At 41.5% G+C, this 12,342-nt stretch overlaps 2 protein-coding genes and 1 pseudogene across 4 annotated transcripts in view; all 3 read right to left on the minus strand.

The window, feature by feature from the left end:
- The window catches only part of LOC118427815 (zinc finger protein 678-like), a 161,529-nt gene that overhangs the window by 61,420 nt on the left and 87,767 nt on the right, over nt 1-12,342 (minus strand). The window contains exon 1 of one of the 3 annotated variants that reach the window (XM_035837778.1): nt 893-1,015. The exons of the other annotated variants lie outside the window; for them this stretch is intronic. The gene's annotated coding sequence lies outside the window, so the exon portion shown is untranslated. Of the gene's footprint in view, nt 1-892; nt 1,016-12,342 lie in introns of those variants that run through there. 3 annotated transcript variants of the gene reach the window in all.
- On the minus strand, nt 6,989-7,666 carry LOC118427940 (zinc finger protein 492-like; the record flags this gene model as incomplete). The annotated part of the gene is made up of 1 exon (XM_035837907.1): nt 6,989-7,666. A coding segment is annotated over exon 1 (678 nt), but the record flags the coding sequence as incomplete, so codon positions are not given.
- The window catches only part of LOC118427941, a 7,659-nt pseudogene continuing 6,945 nt past the window's right edge, over nt 11,629-12,342 (minus strand).

A 12,342-nucleotide genomic window follows, 5' to 3' on the forward strand; every position in this document is an offset into this window, starting at 1 on the left:
CGGTTTAATGAGATGAACGTATGCGAAAGGGACCGACATCTATTGTTTACGAGCATAACAATAGGACAAGAACAAAGGAGTACGACTCCTGGCGCTAAACGTCACCCCACGCTTGTAAAAACAAAGAAATGGTGAAACAAAGAAATGGTGAATCTCTCGAATTATCAGTTTCTTGCCAAATTTGTGGTATCGCTCGGTCAAACGTTAGCGGAATCGGATGCCTTTTCTCGACATGTCGCCAGTGGTCCCACAAAATATCAAAGAAGCCCCTAAATTTGAAAACACTTCCGGTAAAATGGAACACGCCATGATGAACACCTCAAATTGTGCCGGGAGGTTTCTGTCCCAGGGGCGGACGTAGGGGTTTACAGTATACCGTACATCTTTCAACTTCGCCGTGAATACCAGTAAGACGTTTCTAAACACCAATGAACACTTGAAAATTACCTCCGCACTTGAAAATAAACCTAAACACACTTGCACTTTCACCCATTTTGATGATTACAATACAAACAATTCTTAACAGACAGACCCTCGGTAAACCCCTCATGGCCCAATGTTGTTTACGCTATATCTTCTGTCTTCCTCCTCGCTTTCCCCGAGTTGATTTTGAATAAACATTAATAGAAACTTTCCTGCATTTTAGACGAGGAAATAGCAAAGCTCCAAAGAAACATGTGTATCACTTCCTTCTGCAGGCTATGGTCTGTTTTGCAACACCCACAGAAGACAGAAAAATGGAGTCGAGTTTACGGGACCCAGGGATCACTATCAAAAAACGATACGCTTCAGATTTCTGTCAAATCAAGGAGGTTAAAGAATCACTCTTTCTTTAACCTCCTTGGTCAAATCTACAGACGTTTTAGGGTCAAAATACAACAAATCGTCTTACCTGAACAAAGTTGAACCCTAGTCTTGCACACAAACACCAGCAGGTTGTCTCTAAAACCGCGAAAGTTGTGATTTTTGCTCAGGAAGGACGGGAACTTTTCCGAACCGCTGTCGCTCTCGACTCTCCGAGTAAACAGGAAGACAGCGTCATGTGACCCGGAAGTAATCTTTTATTTTGGGTCAAACATCATTTCCTTGTCATCCAATAGTTGTCGCGACATCTCTCAGTTGAAAGCTGAGGTTGTAGTAATGAGGATATAATTTAGAAGAGCCAATTGTACAAGATAAAATTGAGAAATGATATTACATGTATTACAGGTTGGCGGTACCGGTATGGTTTAGCCTGCGTTCACGGGCGCCGCCATTTTGGTTCCCAGTGGTGTATGATGGGAATGGGTGTTGCAATTTTCCGTGGAATGTTATGAGCGTGTCGTTGCGGTCTTGTCGGATATAAAAGGACGGCAGCCACAACTATAAATGTTTGGTCTGTTTAATGGTGGCGTGGCGTTTTAAATCCCTACTGACTACTGCCGCATACATTACCAGCCGTCAGTAGCGTTGTAGACGCACATGAAAGCTTCCAACCACAGACCGGCTCTGTGATATTGAACATTGGTGGATAATCTTACAGAGATCGTGTGTATATTAACACTGTTCAGGTGTTGGGGAAATGAAGTGATCAGATAATTGGACCCTAGTGACTTTTAAAGAAACTGCAGCAGGACTTCCAGTCTTTATATCTGGTGTTCTAGATATCTCGCCTTCTATTAGTTTTAATGGTTGGGGTTATAAGGAAATGTGAATTTCCTATATTCTCATGTGGTAACAAATCAAAAGTGAAATAAAAACTAAATGCTTGATTCATTACTGTTTATTGGAAAGCAACTTTTAACAAAAATGGATCAATACAAAGTATCACAATAAACAACAAAGATAGTAACTATTACAGAAAATAAACTTATCTTACAAAATTATAAACACCTCTGTTGGTCTACTGTTCTCCCATCTTACTGTAAGTCTAAAATCTTTAACGTTAAGGAACATAGCTAGAGATACTATTCCTTGGAGAAAAGGAAAATAACAAGTTCACCACTCTTCTTCTTTAGATATTGACTTAATACTGTTCAATAAATGTCAATAAGGGTACAAAAACAATCTTCAATGCTACTTTCTAGTTCTACTTTACAAATCAGTGTTAAATTCTGGCTTAGTTACAAAGAACTTGTTACATTCTATTTACAAAAAAAATATTTTAAGTTCTAATTGTTAGCAATCCATCAAACACGATGTATTATGTACCTTTAAAGGAATTGCAAAACAGCAAAAAATCTCTTTTTCCTTGTAGACATACACACTACTGTATGTGAATATGCAAACAAAGATACTAAAGCGTGCTAGTTCTAGTTGGCTGCTAGTTTGCTGTGAAACAATTCAAACGAGATCTACATTCCACCATAGAAGTTACGAAACAGGAATGAATCTAAATATAGTACACATGCAACAAAACTGCCATCTTGGAATCTAAATTCTAGAAAACCAAGGGTTACTGAACTTCTCTATTTACATGGGATGAAAATAAATCCTACAAAAGAAAAGGCTTGCGAATCAAAAACGAGAACAGAACTGGCTTTATTGACAAGGTGTCAGTGCATGTAACTTTTCAGGATCAAATGCTGACTAAACTGTCGGATCTGATTCACTTCCCCACCTGCTCGCCCCATCGGTACACCTGTTTGTCACCCGCGTGTCAGCTCGTGTCTTTTATGAGAACACTGTGACCCAGTTTGTGTCCATAAAAATGACCGACCAGACTGAAATGCTTGCTAGACTCCTCACACTTGCGCAAGTTCTGTTGTGTGAGTTCCCATGTGTTCCTTCAGACTATACAGTCGAGAGAACTGCCTGCTGCAATCCTCACATCTATAGAGTTTCTCCCCTGTGTGAGTCCGCATGTGTCTCATCAAAGTACCCAGCCGACTAAACTGCCTTCTGCACTCCTCACATCTGTAAGGTTTCTCCCCTGTGTGAGTCCTCATGTGAGTTTTCAGATCACCTAGCTGCTTGAACTGCCTGCTGCACTCCTCACATCTGTAAGGTTTCTCACCTGTGTGAATCCTCATGTGTATTTTCAGAGCACCTAGCTCGCTGAACTGCCTGCTGCACTCCTCACATCTGTAGGGTTTCTCACCCGTGTGAGTCCGCATGTGCTTCTTCAGATCACCCAGTTGACTAAACTGACTGCTGCATTCCTCACACTTGTAGGGTTTCTCACCTGTGTGAGTACGCTTGTGAGTTTTTAGATTACCCAGCCGACTAAACTGCCTGCTGCACTCCTCACACCTGTAAGGTTTCTCACCTGTGTGAATCCGCATGTGTTTCTTAAGATGACCGAGTTGACTGAACTGCCTGCTGCACTCCTCACACCTGTAGGGTTTCTCACCTGTATGAGTCCGCATGTGAGCCTTCAGATGGCACAGCTGACTGAACTGTTTGCTACACTCCTCACACCTGTAGGGCTTTTCCCCTGTATGAGTCCGCATGTGTTTCTTCAGATGACCAAGTTGACTGAACTGCCTGCTGCACTCCTCACACTTGTAGGGTTTCTCACCTGTGTGAGTCCGCATGTGACTCTTCAGAGCATCCTGCCGACCAAAATGCCTGCTGCACTCCTCACACCTGTAGCGCTTCTCCTCTCTGACAGACCGCACAGACGAATCCTTTTTCGCCTTTCTCCTGACGTCACCCAAACTCTGGGCACTGCTTGTTGTCGACATCCTCCTAGATCTAGTGCAACTTCTGTAGAGACAATGTGGACGATCAAGTTAGAAATGTTTCATCCATAGCTATTTTAGTACATGGATTTGGTCCGCATTGCATGAAATTGTCAATGAGGGGCAAATAAGTGGTGAAAGTGAGGTTTATTTGTGACATATGAACAAAGTTTTCATGAAAAAAAATAATACTAGTACTAGTAGGATTCTGCAGAAATGCACACAGAAATTACAGGGCAGATTCTCTTTATAGCAGCAAACTACAAGCTCAAATGCGCTGGCGAGAACCTGGTCTGCAGTCCGACCCTTTGGATTTTGCGGTCTTCCTTCGATTTTGTCATGAAAAACGGGTTTCTAATGAGATAAACGTGTGGGAAAAGGGACCGACATCTATTTTTTACGAGCATAACAGTATGACAAAAACAAAGGAGTATGACATTTGACACCATACCGGCATACGCCACTGAAAACTCATAGCTACAATAGTTAGAAACAAAACAAAAAGGGTGATCTCTCAAATTCTTACCGATTTCCCAGCAAAATATGTGGCGTCAGTCGGTCAATCTTCACCGAAATGAGTTTTTTTTGCTTATCAAACTGTCTTCGGAAAAAATAAAGAGAAAACCTTGAATTTGAAACTCTAAATTTGAAAACACGTCTGTGGGGCAGTTATTGAACCTCCCCGTAAAGTAAAAAACATGTAATGATGAACACCAGATGTCAGAATCGCGGGGAAATCGACCCAAGGGCGAATGGAAAGGTTTACAGTATACCGTACATACAACAACTGCGTCCTTCATTTCAGCAAGACGTTTCTGCACACCAATGAACACTACAAAAGTGCCTCTGTAATTATCAATACACATTAGCAAACCTACAGTTCCACTCGTTTTCACGATTACAACGCTTTAAATTCATAAAAGAAAGACCCCTCTGTAAACCCCTCAAGGGCCCAAAGATTTGTTTACGTTATCTTCAGCCTTCCTCCTCGCTTCTTCTGTATGAACCGAATAAACAGTGTGGCAGAAAGTTTTCTTTATTTTAGATGAGGAAACAGTAAAGCTACAAAGGAACATATTTATCGATGACTAGCTATGGTCTATCTTTCAACACGCACAGAAGGCAGAAAAATGGAGCTGACTTACCAGTTGAGGGGGTAACACGACACGCTTCAGTATTCTGTCGAATCTAGAAATTTTAGGGTCAAAAATACCACAGATCACCTTACCTGGACAGACTTGAACCCTAGTATTGCACACAAACACCAGTAGATTGTCTCTAATGCCGCGAAAGTTGTGGTCTTTGCTTCGGAAGGACGGGAACTTTTCCAAACCGCTATCGCTCTCGACTCTCCGAGTAAACAGGAAGACAGCGTTAAGTGACCCGGAAGTAATCTATTGTTCTGGGTCAAACCCTATCTCCTGGTTACCCAACAGTTGTCGCGACATCTCTCAGTTGAAAGCTGAGCTTGTAGGAATGAGGATATAATTTAGAAGAGCCAATGGACAAGCGAAATGATATTACATGTATAAAAGGTTTGCGATATGGTTTAGCCGGCGTCCACGGGCGCCGCCATTTTGATTCCCAGTGGTGTATGATGGGAATGGGTGTTGCAATTTCGATTTGTTAATATTAACGTAGAATGTTATGAGCGTGTCGTTGCGGTCTGTTGGATGTACAGGGACGGCAGCCACAACGATAAATGTTTGGTCTGTTTCATAATGTCATGGCGTTTTTTTTAAATCCCTACTGACTACTGTCCGCATACATTTCCAACCGTCAGCAGCGTTATAGACGCACATTAAAGCTTCTAGCCACAGACCGGCTCTGTGATATTGAGCATTGGAGGATAACCCTACAGAGATGGTGTGTCTTTATTTAACACTGGTATGGTGTTAGGAAAATGAAATGATTAGATAATCGGTCCCTAGTGACATTCAAAGTTACTGCAGCAGGACTTACCGTCTTGGTATCTCGTGTACTATATATCCCGTTTTCTATGCTTGGGATGATAAGTAAATGAGAATCTCCGACGTTTCTTATGTGCGAACAAATTCAATGTGAAAGAAAAAAAACTACATGCATGGTTCTAACTGTTTATTTGAAAGAACTTTTTAACAAAATGGATGAATAGAAACTATTACAGTTAATAACCAAGATAGATATTAAAAAGTAAAGTCATCTTACACTACAAGAGTATTAACACCTCTTTAGGTCTCCTATCTAACTGCAAGTCTAAAATCTATAACGTTACGGAACATAGCTAGAGATACTATTCCTAGGAGAAAGGGAAAATAACAAGTTCACTACTCTTCATCTTTAGACAATGACTTAGTACTGTTCATTAAACGTCGATGAAGGTACAAAAACAATCTTCAATGTTAAGTTCTAGTTCTACTTTGCAATTCAGTGTTAGTTTCTAGCTTAGGTATAAAATAAATGTTACGTTCTATCTATAAAAGGGATGTTACTTCATTAGCAAACCATCAAAAACGATCTACTATGTACCTTTAAAGGAATTGCAAAACAGCCAACAAAATTCTACTTTTTCCTGCCTTGTAGACATATCTTTCTACTGCTCTACAGATATACCAAAACGTGCTGGTTCTAGTTAACTCCTAGTTTACTACAAAACAATTCAAACAAGATCTACAATATAATAGTAGGCTTCTAGTTTGCTACGAAACAGTTATAACAAGGTGTGCAATATTCCATAGAAGTTACGAAAAAGGAAATGAACTGAAACATGATACACAGTCAACAAAACTGCCATCTTGGAAACTCGAGAAAACCAAAGGCGACTGAACTTTACTATTTACATAGGATCAAAATGAACACCATAATAGAAAAGGCTGGCGGCTAGAAACATGGAATGAACTGGCTTTATCTGATTCATTTCCAAAACTGCTGGCTTCATCAGTACTCCTCACACCTGTTTTTAACCTGTGTGAGTAAGCTTGTGTCTCTTTAGAGAACCTAGCTGAATAAACTGCCTGTTACACTCCTCACACCTGCTTCTAACCTGTGTGAGCAAGCTGGTGCCCATTAAGACGAACTGACTGAAATGCTTGTTGAACTTCTCACACTTCTACAAGTTCCGTTGTGTGAGTTTCCATGTGTGCCTTCAGACTATACAGCTAACTGAACTGCCTGCTGCACTCCTCACACCTGTAGGGTTTCTCACCCGTGTGAGTCCGCTACAGCTGACTGAACTGCCTGCTGCACTCCTCACACTTGTAGGATTTCTCACCTGTGTGAGTCCGCATGTGAGTCTTCAGTTGACCCAGCTGACTGAACCGCCTGCTGCACTCCTCACACCTGTAGGGTTTCTCACCTGTGTGAGTCCGCATGTGAGTCTTCAGTTGACCCATCTGACTGAACTGCCTACTGCACTCCTCACACCTGTAGGGTTTCTCACCCGTGTGAGTCCGCATGTGAGTCTTCAGCTGACCCAGCTGACTGAACTGCTTGCTGCACTCCTCACACTTGTAGGGCTTCTCGCCAGTATGAGTCCGCATGTGAGTCTTCAAATGACTCAGCACACTGAACTGCCTGCTGCACTCCTCACACTTGTAGGGTTTCTCCCCTGTGTGAGTCCGCATGTGTCTTTTGAGCTCACCCAGCTGACTGAACTGTCTACTACACTCCTCACACTTGTAGGGTTTCTCACCTGTGTGAGTCCGCATGTGAACCTTCAGATTACAAAGCTGACTGAACTGCTTGCTGCACTCCTCACATTTGTAAGGTGTCTGACCTGTGTGAGTCCGCATGTGAGTCTTCAGATGACTCAGTCTATTGAACTGCTTGTTGCACTCCTCACACCTGTAGGGTTTCTCACCTGTGTGAGTGCGAATGTGTTCCTTTAGATTACTCATCTGGCTGAAATGCTTGCCGCACTCCTCACACCTGTAGCGTTTCTCCTCTCTAACAGATCGCGCAGAAGAATCCCTTTTCACCTTTCTCCTGACGTCACCCAAACTCTGTGCGCTGCTTGTTGTTGACATCCTTCTGGATCTTGTGCAACTTCTGTAGCGACAATATGGACGATCAAGTTAGAATTGTTTCACCCATAGCTATGTTAGTAGATGTATTTGGTCTGCATTGTATGAATTTGTCAATGAGGGGCAAATAAGCGGTGAAAGTGCGGTTTATTTATGCCACATGAACAAAGTTTTAATGAAAAAAAGGAACGAATGCTAGTACTAGTAGGATTCTGCTGAAATGCACACAGAAATCACAGGTCAGATTCCCTTTATAATAATAGCAGCAAACTACAAGCTCAAATGCGCTGGCGAGAACCTGGTCTGCAGTCCGACCCTTTGGATTTCATTGTCTTCCTTCGATTGTGTCATAGAAAAATGAGGTTTTAATGAGGGGTACGTAAGCGAACGTAATCGAAAAGAACCGACATATATTGTTTACGAACATAACAATATTCAATAGGACAAAAACAAAGGAGTGCGATTCTTGACGCTAGAGGCCACCCCACGCTTGTAGCTACAGTGAATCTCTTTAATAAATCTTATCAGTTTCCCAGTAAAATGTGTGGAATCAAACTTTAGCGAAAACTGATGTATTTGCTCCACGTTGTTCCCGAATGTGCAAAGAGAAAACGCTAAATTTCAAACCATGTCCAAGCATAAATGGTTACTGAACCTCCCCGTAAAATAAGGAACACGCCATGATGAACACCAGATGTTAGGACGGGCGGATTGAGGGGTTTACAATAAACCGTATATATTTTAACTGCGCCCAGCAAACCAGCAACACGACTCTTTTTACCAATAAACAGTACCCAATTGACTCTGCAGCTGTAAATACACCTAAACACATCTGCATTTTCACTCGTTAATAACCCTGTAAATCCATCAACGATTGTAACCCTATAAATTCGTTTTAAAAAAAATCTATAAATTCCTCTGCCCCAAAATTTGTTTACGTTATCTCCTGTATCCCTCCTCGCTTCCCCGTGTGAATTTTGAATAAACTTTGATAGAAACTTTCCGCCATTTTAGGCAATGAAACAACAAAGCTACAAACGAACATGTGTATCGAAGACTATGGTTATTTTACAACACCCACAGAAGACCCAAAAAATGGAGTTGAGTTACCAGTAGTCGGGACTAAAAACCCCACTAAAATCAAGACGTCGACACGCTTGTTTTTTGTCAAATCTACTAGTAGAGAAGCTTTAGGGTAAAAATACAACAGATCGTCTTACCTGTACAAAGTTGAACACTAGCCTTGCACACAAACACCAGTAGGTTGTCTCCAAAGCCGCTTATTTTGTGATTTTAGTTTCGGAAGGTCGGGAACTTTTCCAAACCGTTGTCTGCCTCGATTTTCCGAATAAACAGGAAGATGGTAGTATGTGACCCGGAAGTATTCCTTTGGTCAAACAGGTCTTTTATACTCTAACTATGCATGAAGACAATTTCAGCTGTCCAATAGGAAACGTTGTAAGACAATTCAGGCTGAAGACAATTTGGATTCCAAAGAAAACAAAGGTAAGGCAAAGTCAAGCTGAAGACAATTTGGATTTCAAAGGATAGCAAGGCTAGGACACAGTTAATGCAAATGAGCCAATTAGCTCCTGTTGTTTTAGTTGCAGGAGCTAAAAGTTTTGTTGCGTGTGTGTGTGTGTGGGGGGGGGGGGGGATTTCTAGCGAGGACACGCCTTTAAGTCGATCCGTTCACATGCAAGGTACCCAATTACCACTGATCTAGTGGCACGCGAAGGACAGGGATTAATAGTTTACACCTATATTGTCCGTTGATTAACGATTTTTCGTCGAACTTCCTTTTAATAGTTTGCTAGTTATTTTGAATCGAACGTTATATTTCATACTGCAGTAAAGCCGCATTCTTAACTTGAAAGTTACAACTAACTGTGTACCATGATTCCTTTACGTTCAATTTTCGAAATACAAAACGTTACAAGGTACGTATGAAGACTGTATATTTTTCTATTTTGCTTTTTGTACAGACTGGGACAATGTGGCACTGCACTCAAGTTTTGTAACTTATATTAACAGTGCCACATACACGGTACAGACAGAAGGTACCCATTTTTTTTTCCTGGGTGAAGTGAGGAAGGTCGTGTAAAGTGCCTTTCCCAAGGGCACAACGTCGGGCGGGGCACGGTGGGGATCGAACTCAGGACCTCTAGGTTCCGAGCCGAACGCTCTACCAGTTACGCCACGCCCGACGCGACTGTATATTGTGCCCATTTAGCTAGGATTGACAACAAGGTCTCTCTTTCATTTGTTTCCTTTTCACAGACGAGTTGCGAATACATGCTTGTAAACCACACCGCCAGATCTGTAATTTTTCACCAATAAACTTACTACCAGCATCACTTCAATATATTTCAATGAATGCACAGAAATAGATACTGTAAATGCAGAAATGTTCGCGGTGGATTAATGTTCGCGGTTTTCGCGGTGACCACTTCACAGCGGGGGGGAGGGGGGTTAGTATGTCCCAAGTGCCGGAAAGTTCCCCACGTAGCCCCCCTTTTCTGTTGAGGGTGGGATTGTATATTCTATCATATATGGCCTCTCTAACTCCCCGTTCAAACCAACGGGCTTCGCGGTCTAGGATATCGGTTGGTTGGAGGTTGAAGGAGTGTCCTTGGTTGTGTTCTAGGTGGTTGAAAATAGCAGAGGTGTAGCTGTTGGCGCTGGGTTTGCAATGTTCTTTGTAACTTGCCTTTAGTGGCCGGCTAGTCTCACCAATGTATGTGTTGGTGCAGTTGGGTTCTTCACATTTGAGTCTGTAGATTACATTGCCCTTAGTACCTTTCTGTGGTCTTTTAGCTCCTGCAACTAAAACAACAGGAGCTATGTTCTATTGCTTGGCATGATAAGTAAATGAGAATTTCCTACGTTTCTTATGTGCGAACAAATTCAATGTGAATAAAAACTACATGTATGGTTCGAACTGTTTATTTGAAACAACTTTTAACAAAATGGATCAATACAAACTATTAAAATCAACAACGAAGATAGATATTAATAAGTAACGTGAACTTATACTACAAGAGTATCACAATAAACATCAAATATAGTAACTAATAAGGAAAATAAACTTACAAATCTAACAAAATTATCAACACCTCCATTGGTGTACTGTTCTCCCATCTAACTGCAAGTCTACAACCTATAGAATTACGGAACATAGCTAGAGATACTATTCCTAGGAGAAAAGGAAAATAATAAGTTCACTACTCTTCTACTTTAGACATTGACTTAGTACTGCTTATTAAATGTCGATGAAGGTACAAAAACAATCTTCAATGTTAAGTTCTAGTTTACAAACCAGTGTTATTTTCTAGTTTTGTTACAAAATAAATGTTACGTTTTATTTATAAAAGGCATGTTACTTTCAGTTCTACTTCATTAGCAAACTATGCACCTTTACAGGAATTGCAAAACAGCAAACAAAATTCTGCTTTTTCCTTGTAAACATACCTTGCTACTGTATGTGAATATGTAAACAAATATACAAAAACATGCTAGTTCTAGTTAACTTCTAGTTTGCTACGAAACTATCAAAACAAGATCTACAATAGTTGACTTCTAGTTTGCTATGAAACAGTTCTAACAAGATCTACAATATTCCATCATAGAAGTTACGAAACAGGAATGAATCTAAATATAGTACACATGCAACAAAACTGCCATCTTGGAAACTAAATTCTAGAATACAACGGGTAACTTAACTTCACCATTTACATGGGATCAAAATTAATGAATCCTACAACAGAAATGGCTGGCGTCTCAAAGACACGAACTGAACTTGCTTTACTGACAACATGTCAGTGCATGTAACTTTTCAGGGTCAACCGCTGAGTAAACTGTCGGATCTGGTTCACTTCCCCACCTGATGGCTACATTAGCACTCCTCACACCTGTCTCTCACCTGTGTGAGTCTTTCAGTGCAAATTACTGACTGAAATGCTAACTTGACTCCCTCAAACTTGTTCAAGTTCATTTGTGAGTTTCCATGTGTTTCTTTAGTCTGTACTGCCGACTGAACTGCTTGCTGCACTCCTCACACTTGTAGGGTTTCTCCCCTGTGTGAGTCCGCATGTGAGTCTTGAGAGTACCTAGCTCACTAAACTGCCTGCTGCACTCCTCACACCTGTAGGGTTTTTCCCCCGTGTGAGTCCGCATGTGCCTCTTCAAATTTTCTAACAGACTGAACTGCCTGTTACATTCCTCACATTTGAAAAGTTTATCACCTGTGTGAGTCCGCATGTGAGAATGAAGGTTACACAGCACACTGAACTGCCTGCTACACTCCTCACATCTGTAAGGTTTCTCCCCTGTGTGAGTCCGCATGTGTTTCTTCAAATGATCCAGCTGACTGAACTGGCTACTGCATTCCTCACATGTGTAGGGTTTCTCTCCTGTATGGGTCCGCACATGTCTCTTCAGATCACTTAGCTGACTAAACTGCCTGCTGCACTCCTCACACCTATACGGTTTCTCTCCTGTGTGAGTCCGCATGTGGTTCTTCAGATGATGGAAAAGACTGAACTGTCTTCTGCACTCCTCACACCTGTAGGGTTTCTCACCTGTGTGAGTCCGCATGTGACCCTTCAGATGACCCAGCCGACTGAACTGCTTGCTGCACTCCTCACACCTGTAAGGTTTCTCACCTGTATGAGTCCGCA

This window comes from Branchiostoma floridae, chromosome 12 (assembly GCF_000003815.2).
Source record: "Branchiostoma floridae strain S238N-H82 chromosome 12, Bfl_VNyyK, whole genome shotgun sequence".
Taxonomy (NCBI): domain Eukaryota; kingdom Metazoa; phylum Chordata; class Leptocardii; order Amphioxiformes; family Branchiostomatidae; genus Branchiostoma; species Branchiostoma floridae.